The following is an 18017-nucleotide window of genomic DNA, read 5'->3' as shown; positions in this document are numbered from 1 at the left end:
GAGGGCTCTTTTGCATAACATGGTGCGCGTGGGTCTTCCCTCCGTGGGCCGTTGTCGTGCATGGGCCGTGCCGCGCTGGGCCACGCCGGTGCGCCGCGCGTGTGCGCACGTGGGCGTTGTGGGAGTGGGCCGAGCCATGAAGTGGGCCACATGGTGAAGTTTAGTTCTTCTTTTCCAGTGAATTAACACATGCTTATTCAATTTAGTTGTGAGCTAAACTTTGATAATTTATAGTAAATCTTATAGGTGTTCAAAAATAGTGAAACAAAATTTGTTAGGTTCACAAAAATGCTATCTATTTGTTAGTATAGTTAGTTTACAGTTAGCTATGATACTAATAGGTTCATAAATTCAATTTAGAAAGCTTAGTATTACTTAGCTTAATATTTGTAGGAATTTTTGTGGTAAATTGATGATAGCTTTCACCATGAAATTTTTAGAGTAAGATCATTAGATTATTATGTACTCACTGTAATTTTTGTAGCCCTAGAGTAGGTTGATAAATAGAGTAGCTAGTACCCCTTGTTTTATCATATATAGAGTAATCGATATTAAGAGTAAGAATACCTTTAGTTGCTGAGATAATATATGACATGCTTCATACTTCTTAGTGTTAACAGTAGGTAACTTAGCACCTTAGTTGGTAGAACTCGCTTAGTAGCTCGATAGATGTATTTTATTTTAAGAGCTGCTATTGTCATATAACTAAGTGTTGCATCATCATTTCATGCATGTAGATCATGAGTTGGTATAGTTCATGGCCGTGGACGAATAGGATTACAAATAGGTCATTGAGGAGTACAAGGAGGAGATCCTCATGCAGGAAGGAGCATCGGTGCCTTTTGGTGCTGACTTTGTTGACCCACCGCCTTCCCAAGACAAGCCCTGGTGCATAACCCCTATTTTTAATGATCACTGAATATATATATGATGTGCATTTACATTACAGGTATTTTATGGAAACTACATGCATAAATAAACTACCTATGAGTCCTACTAGTATAGGTCAAGTAGCTGCTATGCTCAGGATTTCGGTAGCGTGAGTAACCTACCATTACTCACAATAGGTGATAATTATGATCACTCATGATAAATGATAGAAAGGAAAAATGGTGACCGGGTAGGGATATGGTTTGGGTATTGGTGAGTGTAAGAGGTTGTGTCCTACGGCCAACATGGCACAGCATGGTTACACTTTTTCCCTATGTGTGTTAGTTAAGGACCGGTCGTTGCAATGGACGCTAGGCAAGTCACATATCTATTATCCCGAGCACATACTTGGGTATGGGTGCAGGGAAGGCTCATTACTCTCTTATCGTGGGTTCCAGCTCTTTCCAAACCGACTGATTGGAGGCGGGGATGGTGGACATCCCTGCACCGCACTAAGTCTAGGACTTAGAAGCAGGGGCTTGGAGTCTAAGTTTGGATGGGGACCTAGACCCCTTGACAGGAGGGTGATGGGTTGGTCCTGCTTGTGCCTGGGGTACAAGCGAGGCTTGTATTTTTGGGGTACCTAGCTAGGGACATTGATTCATGAATCGCTGCTGAGTCAATATGACTTGTCTTAACTCTAGCATCATAGTAAGAACTGAAAGGTGGAAGGTGATGAAATAGAACTGATTGCTCAACTCTTGCTTGAAAGTAGAACATGTGCTTACATAGAATGGCTAGATAATAAATTAATATGGCTAATAATAATAACATCAATAAGGACTCACTATTAGTATTGCTTTCTACAAAAAAATGAAACCAACAAACCATAAAGCTTGGCATATCCCTTGGAGTCGGGAAGCTATTCCCACTAGTCGGATAAGTCTTGTGAGTACATTGTGTACCCAGGGTTTATTTACCCCTATTGTAGGTAATGCTTAAGGAGTACCATTGTGTGAAGGATTCTTCTAGTGGGCACAGATGGATCCTTGTTCTCTATCGCTAGATGTTTATTTTTAATTCCATTGTTTAATATTCCGCACTCTAACTTTGGAAATGTAATAATGTACTTTTTACAAACTCTGGATGTATGAAATGGATTAAGTATTGTAACTTGTTCTCATTATTGGATCCTTGGGAAAAATGTGGATCTTTCGGGTTCTCCCTTGGGGTGTGCCCGATAGATACCGACAACTGTAGCTTGCTTTCGGGGTGCTTAGTGTTTGATGGAAGACGATCGCCTCCATAAGTATGTTATTTCGGGCAGTTCTACCACACTTGTCCTTCTCTGGGACACCCCACTTCCTCCATGACTCTGGAGCGTCTTCGATCAGGTGCTCAGTGAACTCCAGCAAGGGGGCGGCAGCATCGTTCTTGAGATAGAACCACTACGAATGCGACCCCTTGTTGGAGGTCGATAGCCGCATCGATGGGTACTCGCCGACCTGGTTGTTCTAGAGGTGGATGCCGACGCATCCCATCAGTGTATGCAGCTCCTGCCTGCCGCTCTTCTCCCTCTTCTTCTGGAGGGTGACGACAAAGAAGTGCCTCCACAGATCAAAGTCAGGACTGATCCCCAGGAATCCCTCGCACAGGGCGACGAACGCCACCATATGCTGGACCCATTGGGATTAAGGTGCTGCAACTCAATCTTGTAGTAATGAAGTAGCCCTCGAAGAAATCTATGGGCAGGGGTTGTGAACCCACGCTCATGGAAGTGGGTGAACGACACCACATAGTCGTTGGGCGGCGACGACACCTCCTCCTCGCCAGGCAGCAACCACTCCTCGTCTGAGGTCTGTGCACGGAGAAGACCACAATGGATGAGACCTTCTATGCGCTGGAAGGTGATGTTAGAGCGGCACCACAGATCCATTGGAGGTGGAGGTGGCTGGATGCGGGCTTGATGGCGGCAGGGATGTAGAGACGAGGAACCCTAGGCGATTGGTGGTAGCGGTCGTGGTTCTGGAGGCAAGGATGCAAGGTATCGAACCCTGGGGGCAAACCCATTGGTTTTATATGGGCGGTGGATGCGAGGAAACCAACCATCCACCTAGATCTCCACGCCTGCCATGATATGCCACAGCATCCCGCAGTGGGAAGTGCGCACGTAAGCCCTATCTGTTCCCCTTAGAAGACTCGCCAGACATTTCGCCTCTCCGGGCAAGCCATGACTTATCACAAGTAAGAGGAATACGGATAAAAAACACCTCTATGGCTCGTCTAGGCCTAGGAGTTTGAAGGTTGGCCCATTAATGGGTTTGACAACCGCTCCAGGCACCCTTAGGATATGGGGTGGAAAGGGATGGAAAGGGATGGGCCCACAAGCGGCTAGTACTCAGGCGCACGAGTGCCACAGGCATCTTGGCCTACAATCGAGTCTCAGTCAGGTACGATCCATGGTTTTCTCCTAAAGAAAGGTAGAGAGCCCTCAGGACTGGTCGAACAGACCCGAGCACTATATGTATTGACCACAGAGAAACTAAAGTCAGCCACCAAACTAACCCTATTTGGATCCCCACAAATGGGATGCCGGGACCTTGATCGAACTAGCTAGCTAACAAACCACCAAATGTCATAGCCATACCTGCGAAGGGTCCGGCCTCGACAAGAGAGAATCACCGTCCCCAGGACATGCCATGGGCAACAAAAGAAGGCTAGGGACCTCAGAGTCCTCCCTTTTAGAAAAACCTCTGAAGGATTATTCTACTCCTCCATAGGCTCGGGGGATACTGTCGGGGACCAATACTAGGGTACCTGAAGAGGAGGAGCAAATAACCAATAACGATGATTCGTCCGAGTGGTCAAGAGCGCGACTACAGCTCTTGCCGGCCATCGAGGCCGTGGGCTCCACCTCGTTTGACCCCTAAGGGTGGCTCTATAACATCCCGCCTCTATGAGGCTAGGCCTGCTTACATCTGGTAGCTTTTCTAGGATATAGACTGCCCTTACAGACCCACATAAGTCTTTTCTGCACACTTTGTCCTCACTCGTGCGCACCTGGGAAAGATTTCCCGATCGATCACCCATCTTGAAATTGCTCTAGGCCAAACACGCTTAACCTCTGTAACATCCTGCCTCTATGAGGCTAGGCCCGCTTACATCTAGCAGCTTTTCTAGGACATAGACTGCCCTCACAGACCCACACAAGTCTTTTCTGCGCACTTTGTCCTCACTCGTGCGCACCTGGGAAAGATTTCTCGATCGGTCACCCATCTTGAAATTGCTCTAGGCCAAGCACACTTAACCTCAGAGTTCTTTAGAGACGGGCTTCCGAAAAAGAAGTTGCAACTTGTTGGTATGAGTATCCTATTAATCCTGTTAAGCCCTGGGTCGGGATGTTACATCCTCACCCCCTTAAGAGATCGACGTCCTCGTCGGTCAATCCCAAGCTAGGATTGTCCCCTCTTGGCCACATTCGTGTGTCTAGTGCTAGCGCATGTGCCATGCTGTGTGACCACTCTAGGACCACTCCAACCATGCGCACCATGCCTGCGCAACTACGACACATGCGCCTGTGAAACCACGAGAGTCAGCTCCGATACCATTCTGTAACGTCCCGCCTCTATAAGGCTGGGCCTGCTTATATCTGGCAGCTTTTCTAGGACATAGACTGCCCTCATAGACCCACACAAGTCTTTTCTACATACTTTGTCCTCACTCGTGTGCACTTGGGAAAGATTTCCCGGTCGGTTACCCATCTTGAAATTGCTCTAGGCCAAGCATGCTTAACCTCAGAGTTCTTTAGAGATGTGCTTCCAGAAAAGAAGTTGCAACTTGTTGGTATAAGTATCCTATTAATCCTGTTAAGCCCTAGGCCAGGATGTTACAGGCTCCGCCTCGTCCAACCCCCGAGGGTTGGCTTCACCTCGGCTGAACCCCGAGGGTTGACTCCACCTCGTCCAACCTCTTGAGGGTTGGCCCTGCCTCGGCCGACCCCTGAGGGTTGGCTCCGCCTCACCCAACATCTAAGGGCTGGCTCTGCCTCACCCGATGTCTAAGGGCTGGCTCCGCCTCGCCCAACGTCTAAGGGCTAGTTCCACCTCACTTGATCCCTCAGGCATGACTCCTAATGGAAGCTCACGCCATCGTCAACCACTATAGGCCAGAAAGTATAACCCAAGGTCAAACTTCTGGCATCGTGCAGGGAGCGGTCATGTCTCAACATGACCCATCCCCGCGACATGTCATTCTAGGGAACTCACATCACCCATAGTGACGGACGCGTGGTCACTATGCTGCCTACTCCCCGTACGGCCGCTGGTCAGCACACTGGTTCGCCGCACCGCCCACTGGGGCGGAGTGGGACGTGACGACCCACTGATAATGCTTGGGCATGGCATTGTCAGCGGACAGGCGCCCGGTGTGGAGTTGTCCCTGTCACCACCTATCGTGTCTGCGGGGCCCGCACAGAGGAAAAGAAAGGCCCGGTGACTCTGAAGGACTTTCTCTATCTCTCGTTCTCCTCTTTTCTCCTATTTTAACCCATGCTTTCCCTTGGCCTGTAAAAGAGAAACAGAGCATCCCATTAAGGGACATCGCCCAGTATCAGAAAAAAAAAACCACTAGCATCGAACCTCGAACACATAGCCGAGCAGCGACCGAGCTCTCGGTACCTATTTGTTCTTTCTACTAGAGACTTGGGATCTGTCCCTCTCGTCTGTTTGTAACCTCTACTATGCACTTTTTAGTGCTAGTAACACGAGCAGCAGCAACGAACTGGACGTAGGGACATTCCGTCTGAACCAGTATAAACCTCGTGTCCTCTTAGCACACCATCCGAGCCAGACACGTAATAATACAAATTTATTCGTTGGTGTTTACTCGAAACACCGACACTTATGCTACCTCTACACCTGAATCCTCAAAGACAAAGGGTGTTGTGAGTACAAATGAATTGGTCAGCCCAATAGATCATGAGAGTCAAGATGGTGAACTTGAGAGTTTCTTATATGATGATTGTGGGCCTGATAGAAATGAAATAAATGAGTTAGACAAATACATGGTAGAGCCACTGTTGAAGCAAAATCCATTTGATATTTTGGCTTACTGGAAGAACAATACAGATAAATATCCAATTCTTGCACAAATTGCTCGGAATATGATGTCAGTACAAGTGTCAACAGTAGCTTCTAAGTCTGCATTTAGTGGGGCTGGGCGAGTTGTTGATCCCCATCGTAATCGTCCTAGATCCTGAGATGGTACAAGCACTGATTTGCGCTAAGGACTGGATACATGCAACAAGCAAAGGTAATATTTTCCTTAGTTCTTTAATCTAATTGTCACATATTATTTTTCTAGTTGATCAATCTGAAGTACAATATTGCGTGGTCTTTATTTTGATTTTTTAGATCCCAAATACATTCCTACAAATGTGGCTGAACTGACACCTCCGAAGATGGTATCTGTTAGTAATAGTCCCCCACCACTGATGATGGTGAGTATTTAGCTTGGCTTCTGAAACAGTTCTGTAATAGCTAAAGACAATAACATAGACTTATATTTCCAATTAATCATGAATATATGTGCTGAAAATTATAGGGAGAAGGGCAAAGTGCTCTAGATGCAATGAACGAAGATAGTGAGCTATGAAAAGTTGATGTGCCGTGGTGCTGTGTGCTCTCTGCTGTTGCTGAACCATTAAATAAACATGTTATATGGGTGCTGGTGGACTACTGTAATTTCTGTTTGTGAACACATATGTATTGCTGTTTACCTATTTGTGCTGAACACATGCTATTTGTGACTTGTGACTTGTGAGCACGTGATGTGTCATGTCTCTTGTCTCATGTGATGTATGGATATTTGGTATTAAACTAATATTTATGTGTGGTCAGTGCATATTTGATATTTGGTATTGCACTTTGGTCTCTGTATTTAAGCTATCATACGCGGCATACATGTTCCGGCTTAAGTTTTCGTTTACCATTTGTTTTCGTCTATTTTCCGATCGTATTTATCCGTTTTCGTATTTCTGTTTATCCCGCTACCGTTTTCGTTCCCGGCTGTCCGGCTCCCGCTCCCGTTTCCGTCTAAAAATATGTAAACGAAAACAATAGAGCGATTTTCCGTTCGTTTCCGTCCGTTTTCAACTTTACTCCCAAGGCTGTCTTGTGCTTCTAAAATAATATCTCGAGAATCAGCCGGCGTTGCGAGCAATGTGATGACACTAGAGTTAATAAACCGTCAAATATGGGAGGTTCCTCAGAAGACGCGGACACGGTGGCAGATACCAAGTCATCACCGTGCTTTGGATGATAAGACACGGCGGACGGTGGATCCGATACATATATCGTTAACCTGAAGAAATAGCATATACTGACTACTGATCATGTTTGAGACGGCAAAACGCTGTCGATGTCGACGCCAAGTGCTCAGCTTGTAAATTGTAATCCCACTGGGCACTGGCTTGTGTATATAGCAGACCTCTCTTCCCTGCCGCTCTCGCAAGCATCACCAGTCGGACGAGCTCCGAATTTCCAACAACCTCACAACTGCATCTGCATTCGCCGCTGGAGTGGGAGCGCACAGGCAAGCACAAGAGCGCAGGCGCCCACGGCACACGTATCCTGCTTTCGATGGCTCGACGGAACGATCCCGCGTGGTTCCTCTTCGGGGCAATGGTGATGCTGCTGTTTGCGGCGGCGGGCGCCGCCGCCGCAGCACAGGGCTGCGCGCCCGCCAACTTCCAGCCTGGACAGTCGTTCCAGCGGTGCACCGACCTGCCCGTGCTCGGCGCCAGCCTGTACTGGACGTACCACCCGACGAACGGCACCGCCGATCTTGCGTTCCGGGCGCCGCAGAGCACCAGCGGCTGGGTCGCCTGGGGCATCAACACCGAGCGCCCCAGCAGCATGGCCGGCAGCAGCGTGTTCATCGCCTCGCTGGACGGCAACGGCGGCGCGGTGTCCGTCCTGATGACCTACCTGGAGACCACGTCCCCCACCCTGACCAACGGGACCCTCAAGCTCGACGTGCCCGTCGCGCCCGTCGCCGAGTACACGGCCGGCGCGTACACCATCTACGTAACGGTGGCGCTCCCGGGGAACTCCACGCAGCAGAACACGGTGTGGCAGGCCGGCGCGCTCAGCGGCGGGCAAATAGCGCCGCACCCGATGTCCGGGCCAAATATGCAGAGCACCATGGTGCTGGACTTCTTGTCCGGCGGTGGCGGCACAAGCACAGGGGCACCCAGCTTCGATGTGCACCGTCATAACTTGAGGAGTTTTGGGGGATTAAAGAGAAGCCCGCCGGTGATGAAAGGCTATCACATGCGACCGTGAAGATCTTAGAGCCGTCCGCTAAATTTGAAATTCCACGTCAAATAATGTCTCCAGTGGTTGTTTACACTTTATTACATTGTCTCTGTTTGAAATTGGCTGTACATAATGGACATCAAATGCTAATTATAAATGTGTTTTATGGATGTATTTACATTTTCAACCATCACATTACATCGTGTTTATACTTCTCTTGTTGCTATTAACTTCTTAAAGTAGTACTCCTTCCATCTCAAAATATAAGGAATTTTGAGTTATTGTCCTAAATCAAATTATCAAAAGGTTAACTAATAAGCTTATAGAAAACAATGTTATTTATTTAAAGTTTAACCAAGATTGTCACGAAATGTTTGGTTGTTTCCCCTTCGTCGACATCGATGGTGATACCAAAGCTTTTTGACTAGGAATTCGAGAAAAGAGCAACTCGACGAGCTAAGTATTATGACAAAAGGGCAGGATGATATGGCGAGGCGTGATCATAGTGACCAAAAGTGCTTCAATGATGTGTTTATCTGTGCCAAGGCATCGGCTTAAGCCTTCGATATCTCTTGTGCATGCATATAATCCGTTCATTTCCCTGTTTTCTATGACCACGAAAAAGAACCAGGTATCACACTATTTGAATTCTAAACTATTATCTCTCTCCATACTTGGTTTCTTTATTATTTTTTCATATATTTTGGTAGATCTAGACCGTTGCAATTAAGGGTAGATCTAGTCGAGAACATCATGGAAGTCATACATGATATATATTTTATTGAGTTCCAATAATATTTTACTAAATGACTTACAAATTTCGTCTGGTCGATAAGGACCCTGACATCGCCCTTGGTTTCTCCTCTTTTCTCCCATTATAATCCGTACTTTTCCTTAGCCTATAAAAAGAAAAGCAGGGCGTCCCATTAAGGGACATCGCACAGCATCAGAAAAAAAAAACTAGCATCGAACCTCGAACACAGAGCCGAGCAGCGACCGAGCTCTCGGTACCCATTCGTTCTTTCTACCAGAGACTTGGGACCTGTCTCTCTCGTCTGCTTATAACCTCTACTACGAACTTTTCAGTGCTAGTAACACGAGCAGCAGCAACGAACTGGACGTAGGGACATTCCGCCCGAACCAGTATAAATCTCATGTCCTCTTAGCACATCATCCGAGCCAGACGCGCAATAATACAAATTTACTCGTTAATGTGGTAATTGTTAGTTCTTGAGAGTAAAAGTGAAGTTTGCTTTTAGACTAACTTTTTTATTTAGTTGTTTTTGCAATATATGAAAATCATAGTACTGTTCTTATCATTTTTATTTAGCTATTTATTAATAATTATAATTTATATGGACGACTTTTAAATATTTTTCTTTATATATTATTTTTCATTGTTTTCATTTAAGTCTTGCCTTTACTAATTGTGTTTTACATAACTCTCTATCATAATTTCTTTTCCAACGAGTATGATGAAAATCCTATTAATGTATTTTACTTAAGTTACTGTTTCAGAATTACTATTTATATTAAATTATATTTGGCACTTACCTCTGGTATATCGTAAATAGTTAGATGACCATATATAACATCTAACATTTTCAATTAATATGGTAATTATTGGTTTTATTATAAACTAAGTTGTTAGATCATCATAAAATCCTACTGTGTATGTTCTTTTCTCTTAATTTTCGACTAATCTTGGTATTTCTAGGTACTCTTGGAAAACTTGGTGGCCTCTTCTAATGCTATATATTGTAATAAGATAACTGATAGCTGAATGGACAAGGAAGACTTTACCTGGTCTTATATAACATCAGGTAGACTCTTTGTACCCGTTATAAAGACCAGCCGTGCTATATAACTATAAAGGGTGATGATCCATTAAATCCCTATAATCGACACTAGACTATTGTGCCTTGCAAGCGAACGTTAGAAAAAGTCAATCAAACTTTATGCTTAGGTTCAACGCGACACTGTACAAAGTCCAAATGCACCACAAATAAAGTCTGCTCTCTCTATAGGTGAGAGAGCGCTCCGCTCCACCTAAACTTGGCCAAACGGCACGGCACGGGCACGGGCACGGGCACGGGCACGGCCAGGCACGACATGGCACTACGCGGCACGGTAGGTTAGCCGTGCCGTGCCTGTTAGTGCCGTCGTGCCGAAGTACCGGTCCAGGCACGGCACTATAAGTGTTTAGGAGTGCCGTGCCGTGCCACTGAAAACAGCAGCACTGTAGTGCTCGTGCCGGCACGGGCACTAAAGTGCTTGACCGCTCAATTGACTCAGAATGAGCACAGGACTTCAACAAAATTGAGATAGATAAACAGATATGTCACTTTATTTATTGAATTGAGATTAAACTTACAATAAACAGCACATAACTTGTATTCCACAGCACAGTTAACACAAACACATGCAGAGATAACAAAATAACAGTTTATATGGAGCTTTGGTGCAATGACTGCCTCATTAAAACCTGTCTAGGTAAAACTCTCCCTTGTGAGAAACCCTAGACAGGGAAAAAGAGTACAATACAACTCTAATTATAAAGTTCATTGTCCTTACATCAAAGTCCAGTCCATAATATTGTAGTCCCATTACATAAATAATAACTAATCAAGATAAAGTTCTTCAAATATTTCTTCAAACTCCTTGTCGCCACCATGTGTTGCAGCCTTGCTTCTGCAGCCTCCCAATCTTTGGCGCAGGTCAGCATCTCCACCATTTTAGGCTTTAGCTTCCTCCGCCGCTCCTCGATGATCCTGCCAATCATACTAAAAGTGAATTCTGAAGATATGGTGGACACAGGAACAGTTAAAACATCTTTAGCCATGATTGACAGCACTGAATATGTGAGTTTGTGCTGATGCCACCAGTTCAAGATGTTAAAATCATTATCTAACTGGTTCACAGTGTCACAGTCCAAGTAAGAAACAAGTTCAGAAGCATTAAAAGCTGAAGAACTTGCAGCCTACAGCAGGGCAGTTGTAGAGGTATCTCTAGCCATGCTTAGAGTAGCAGCTAGAGGATGCGTACCACCAGCAGAACCACAAACATCATCATCATCATAAATTTTATCCCAAGCAAACATTTTCTTACCAGATAGGTTAGGAGGGACAGTCCTCCTCAACCTAACAACTCCATATTTTTCCTCATACTTATTGTAGACATCAGTAAGTCGAGCTCTAGTGCCCAACTGATAAGTAGTATAATCTGTACTAGTAAGGTTACCCAATCTCCTAAGCACTCTATTGAAACCTTTCATTTTAGCTCTAGGGTCCAGGATAAATGCAAAAGAATAAAGCAAATGTATGTCTCTCCAGTATTTATTATATTTGTCTGTCATAGGTTGAATCACAGGTCTGATGTGACTATCATTAGCATAATTCTTTAGGTGTTTAGCAATCTTAACAAGATAATGAATCATAAGTGGAGATGTAGGATAGTACACACCAGACAATGCAACTGTAGAATCATAAAACAATTCAAGAAATTTAAGCATTTTTTCTGCCATAGCCCAATGGTCATCAGTTAAAAGCAACTGATCACCTTCAGCCCTAGGATATTAAGCATGCATGAAAGTAGTGAATGGGGCCTTATGAGGAAACAAATGTTTAAGCATTAGATATGTAGAGTTCCACCTAACTTCCATGTCCAGCTGAAACTTTCTAGGCCTAACACCAGTGGCAATGCAGTAACTTTTATATGCAGCAATTCTCTGGTTAGATGAGTTTAAAAATAATATTGTAGTTGTAAATATTTCAATCAAAGGCTTAAGAGCCTCAAGGGCCTCCTTAACAATCAGATTGATAATATGACATGCATAATGCTGATGCAAGAACATTGAATTAACTGTAGTAAGGGATGATACATTGTCTGATTGTGATTCAACAGGATCATCTACAACCTCAATACTAAGATATTTAGACAACATAGGTCTAAGTTTACGCATGGCTGATACATTAGATGATGCATTGTCTAAAGTAACAGCAAACACTTTTTTAGTCAAACCATAATCAGCAAGCACATATGCAACACGATCAACAATGTTTTGTCCATTGTGGGAACAATCAATAAGCCTAAGATCAATCACTCTCTTCTTTAGTTGCCAATCAGAGTTTATGTAGTGAGCAACAACACTAAGGTAGTCCTCTTTGGCACTACTAGACCAAATATCAGAGGTTAGACACACATAATTAACACCAGCAGAACTAACAGTCTCAACAAACTTAGCCTTGCAATCAGTGAAGTATTTCAGCATGTGTCTAGTGGTGGTTTGCCTAGAAACTGGAACATATTTAGGATTATGAGCAGTTTTAATGTACTCTTCAAATGCATTAGATTCTTCCAAAGAGACAGGAACATCAAGCCTAGCAAGCAATTAAACAAGTTGAGTACGAGCAACAATAGGACAGTACTCCCAATTACACATACTACCATCAGGATTAAAATAGATCTGTGATTGAGACATGCGAGTTTTTTCACGCCTCCTAGGGCATTTATCCCTATGCTGGCTGAGGTGACCAGTGCCACCACTAGAGAGAGTAGAGTATTCCTTAGAGCAATGGATGCACTTAGCTCCATACCTGACTTTCTTACCATTCACTTTTTTGAAGAGCTTCTTAAAATCTAGCCACACCGCTGAGGTAGAGGGACGTGAGCACTTGGCGCTATTCTCGTCCTCGTCCCCTTCCCCGATGTTAGCTGCCCCACCTTCTTGATCATCACCGACATCGATGGGACCTTGACCGCTATGGCCTAATAGCTCCTTGGTGTCCTCACTTAGGTCGTCCTCGTCATCATCTCTGGCCAACCCACACAACCGCCTCTCTTAGTTGGTACCGACCTCAACCATGTCGTCATTGAATCTAGTCATGCATCGGTGCCCTGGTTCCTCAACTGCTTCAGAAAAACAAAGAGTTAGTATAGATCTAGGGTTAGGGTTAGGGTTAGGGCAAGGGTTAGGGTTAGGGTTAGTCATACCAGAATCGCCAGCGATGTCGACGAAGCACGGATACGGTGAGGTCGACAGCGGTGATGACTGTTGGAACAGAGATGACTAGTAGGACAAGGCTATAATGATGAAGCGAGATCAAGAAGAGGTGTATACATGGACATGCCATGTGCTAGTGCCAGTCAGCGGTGGCTCAAGAGGCCACCGGAGGGCAAGAAGAAGAGAGGAGGTCGGAGGCAAGAGAGGAGAGGAGAGTCATCATCACTGCATCGCAGTCGTAGAGGAGAGATAATGGGGATGGGGTTCCCGATCTTCTGTCAGGTAGAGGTAACTATCGTTGTGGCGGAGAATGACACACCAATCCGGCTTCAGATCGAAAGATCAAACCCTATAATCTTAGCACCATAACTCCTCTGGTTATCAATCGAGACACGGTTCTGGTTGACCTCGCCAAGAAGGCTAACCCCTGTATGCGCAATGAAGAACACAAGCAAGAACAAGAAAGAAAACAATCAAATTGTGGATGAGTGATTAATCTCACGATGTTAGGGTCTCACAAACCGATGAACGGCAAAATTGTTCTTTACAGATTATTCTAAGCAAAACCAGCAAACCCTAATAGAGGGGTGGCAGCTGTTTATGAAGACTCTAGGGTCATGCAAAGACCCCTGGGCATGCCCCTAATGGTTCACAGACGATACACGGCCCAACGGACCAAAAACGGTGACACAACACCCTGACAGATTCTGGACTCTGATTTGTTTCAACGATTCCTATTAATTCCTATGGAATTTATTTCTCAAACCAAATCCATTAGTTAGCTTATGGAATTAGCTTTCCAACCATATGTGGATCATTGAAAATGGAGTTCGGATGCGTCCTGGGCGTCCGTTTTACTACTGATTGGTCCTGTAGGCCGAGACAGAGTCGAAGTCGAGTTGGGCTGGGCCTCCAGCTTGTGTTGGTCGTCCTTGCTGGTCTTCTCCACCTCTATACCTTTCTCCAAATTCCTCATAACCCTCTTATATGTTCCTAAGCAAGATAACATCATTAGGTAATAGTCTATTCCCAAAAGTATGAAAATAATCGCTTAATAACGAGCTCACCTCTAAATTGAGTTGACGCATTCGAGCTCAGGTCATTGGACCTTGCATAACAGTTGGAGGATCAGCGGGTACATCTAAAGGAGTGATGTCCTCATCCTCCCCCCTCTTGAAACTAAGTCATCCTCGACTCAAGCTCATCTTTTTGTCCCAAATAAGGTTTTAAATCTACAATGTTAAAGGTGTGACTAACCCTAAACTCGGGTGGCAACTCATGTTTATAGGCATTATCATTTATTTTCTCAATTATCTTATAAGGACTAGCTGCTCTTGGCATTAATTTAGACTTACGCAGCTCAGGAAATCTATCTTTTCTCAGATGTAACCAAACCAAATCACCCAGTTCAAGTTTAATTTCTTTTCTACCTTTACTACGAGCAATTCTATACTTTTCTTTCATTCTTTCAATATTTGCTTTAGTTGTTTTATGCAACTTATGAATGAAATCAGCACACTCTCTAGCATCACTATGGGTTCTCTCAGTGGTAGGTAAAGGCAAAAGATCAATAGGAGTATAGGGGTTAAAACCATACACTACCTAAAAGGGACTTACCTTGGTGGTGGAATGTTCCGCCCTATTATATGCAAACTCCACATGCGGCAAAAACTCTTCCCACATCTTCAAATTGTGGTTCAAAATTGCTCTCAACATGGTGGATAATGTTTGATTCACTACCTCAGTTTGCCCATCACTTTGGGGATGACAGGTTGTAGAAAACAACAGCTTGATCCCCAATTTATTCCATAAAGTGCGCCAAAAATGGCTCAAGAATTTTGCATCGCGATCTAAAACAATAGTAGATGGCATACCATGCAAGCGAATGATTTTTTGAAAGAAAAGGTCAGCAATATGAACAACATCGTCACTCTTATGACAAGGAATAAAATATGCCATCTTAGAAAAATGATCAACCACCACAAAAATACTATCCCTCCCCCTCTTAGTCCTTGGCAAACCCAACACAAAATCCATAGATATATCAACCCAAGGAGTAGAAGGAATAGGAAGAGGCATATACAAACCATGTGGGTTCAACCGTGACTTAGCTTTTTGACATGTAGCGCACCAAACCACGTACCGTTCTACATCTCGCCTCATCCTTGGCCAAAAGAAATATGTGGACAGCACCTCCTCCGTCTTCTTGGCACCAAAATGTCATATCAATCCGCCTCCTGCAACAACAAAAGATGAACAGAGCCAACTGGAATGCATAGGCGGTTAGCACTAAACAAAAACCCATTATTGATAATAAACTTATTCCATGTACGTCCCTCTCTATAATTCAGCAACACATCCTTAAAATAAGGATCAAGCGCATATTGTTTTTTATTGATTCAAGCGCAAAAATCCGACAATCAAGTTGGGACAGCAAGGTATATCATCTAGAGTTAGACAAAGCATCAACAATCACATTATCCTTCCCTTTCTTGTGTTTGATAATATAAGGAAAAGATTTAATAAATTCAACTCATTTAGCATGCCTATGATTCAGATTATGTTGAGAGCAAAGATACTTAAGCGATTCATGATCAGCATGAATAACAAATTCTTTAGTCCACAAATAATGACGCCACATCTCTAAAGAACAGACAAGTGCATACAATTCCTTATCATACGGGGAATAATTCAGAACAAGGCCATGCAATTTTTCACTAAAGTAAGCAATGGGTTTACCATCTTGCATCAAAACACCCCCAATGCCAACTCCACTAGCATCACATTCTAGCTCAAAAGTCTTACCAAAGTTTGGAAGTTGCAGCAATGGTGAGTGTGTGAGCTTATCCTTCAAAGTGTCAAAGGACTCCTCATGTGCCTTTCCCCAATGAAACACCACCCCTTTCTTTGTCAACTTATGCAATGGGACAGCAATGGTGCTGAAATATTTGATGAAGCAGCGGTAGAATCCTGCAAGAGCAAGAAAACTCCTCACCTATGTGACGGTTTGGAGAACCGACCAGCTCTTTATGGCTTTAATTTTCATCTCGTCCACCTTAATTCCCTATGGAGTTACAACATAGCCAAGAAAAGAAGCTCGATCCATGCAAAAGATACACTTCTAAAGGTTACCAAATAATCGTGCATCACGTAAAGCTTTAAAAACAGCGCGTAAGTGATCCATATGTTCAACAAAAGGCTTGCTATAAATAAATATATCATCAAAGTAAACTACCATAAAACAACCAATAAAAGCTCTTAAAACCTCATTCATTAAGCGCATGAAAGTGCTAGGTGCATTTGTCAAACCAAAAGGCATTACTAACCACTTATACAACCCGAATTTGGTTTTAAACACGGTTTTCCATTCATCTCCAAGTTTCATTCTAATTTGGTGGTAGCCACTTCGTAAGTCAATCTTGGTGAAAATTATAGAGCCACACAACTCATCAAGCATGTCGTCTAGCCTAGGAATAGGACAATAATATCGAATAGTAATATTATTGATGGCTCTACAATCAACACACATACGCCAAGTTCTATCTTTCTTAGGAACCAAAAGTGCAGGAGCGGCACAAGGACTAAGGCTTTCACGTACATACCCATGGTCCAAAAGGTCTTGGACTTACCATTGAATTTCCTTAGTCTCCTCAGGATTGGTTCGATAGGCAGCACGGTTGGGCAAGGTTGCTCCCGGAATCAAATCGATTTGATGCTCTATCCCTCTCATAGGTGGCAGCCTAGGGGTATCTTGGCTAGAAAAATTTCCTCATACTCCTACAAAAGGTTAGTGATAGCAGGAGGCACTGAACTAACAATATCATCAAGCGAAAACATAGCTCGTTTGCATACCAAAGCATAGCAAATATCATCATCAAAAATTTCAGCAAAGTCACATTTTATTGCAAGCATAACACCACCCTTCAATTTAATCCCCTTGGCCTTAGAAATAGATATAGACTTATCCTTTTTAGGTGGGAGAATAGAATTAGCAACTTGCTGATTTTTAGATTGAACATCATTCAAACTAGCAGCGCGTTCTCTATCAGCTTGTACAATTTGAGCAGAGGTCAAAGGTACCAAAGTAATTTTCTTTCCTTTATGCACAAAAGTGTATTTATTACTTCTACCATGGTGTGTAGCATCATTATCATGTTCCCAAGGATGACCCAATAAGAGTGAACATGCTTGCATAGGTACCATATCACAATCAACAAAATCAACATAAGAACCAATGTAAAATAAAACTCTACAAGTTTGTGTTACCTTTGCTTTTCTAGAATCATTTAGCCACTGAATATGATATGGATATGGGTGCGGGCGTGTGGTCAAGCCAAACTTATTGACCAAATCAGAACTCACCAAATTATTGCAGCTACCTCCATCAATAATGACACGTGCTCGACGGTTGCTGATGACGAAGAAAATCTAGAACAAGTTATGGCGTTGTAGCTTCATAGGTTGTTGTACTTGTGTACTGAGCACCCGATGTACAATGATGCTCCTATAGGCCGCCGTGTCCTCATCACCAAGGACTTTGCCACCCTCCTCATCTGTATCTTTGTCTTCTTCATCTTCAATGTCAGAGGTGCTGATGTAACCATCTTCTATAGCAATGTATGCTTGCTGACTTGGGTAGTCCTTCTGCACATGGCCAATTCCATGGCAGCGATGGCACTAAATGCCCGAAGTGCATCCCGTCGATGCAACGGATGAGGCACTCTTGGCTGGCACTTGCAAAGAATTTTTACCTAAATCTAAAGGTTGTGCAGGAGGTGCCTTAGGTGTAGCGGTAACTCCCAAGGCTGCTGGTCGCTTGCTCACTGGTG

The 18017-nt window shown here is 43.9% G+C and overlaps 1 protein-coding gene across 1 annotated transcript; it reads left to right on the top strand.

Moving 5' to 3' along the window:
• The first annotated feature begins 7508 nt into the window (after positions 1-7508).
• LOC136540470 (auxin-induced in root cultures protein 12-like) lies at positions 7509-8213 on the top strand. Its single transcript, XM_066532476.1, has one exon. It carries the CDS (start codon positions 7509-7511, stop codon positions 8211-8213), a length of 705 nt encoding a protein of 234 aa, XP_066388573.1.
• The last annotated feature ends 9804 nt before the right edge of the window (positions 8214-18017 follow it).

Source organism: Miscanthus floridulus, chromosome 2 (genome assembly GCF_019320115.1).
Source record: "Miscanthus floridulus cultivar M001 chromosome 2, ASM1932011v1, whole genome shotgun sequence".
NCBI classification, from domain to species: domain Eukaryota; kingdom Viridiplantae; phylum Streptophyta; class Magnoliopsida; order Poales; family Poaceae; genus Miscanthus; species Miscanthus floridulus.
The sequence above is the reverse complement of the archived record's forward strand: the minus strand, read 5'-3'. Positions and strand labels throughout refer to the sequence as shown.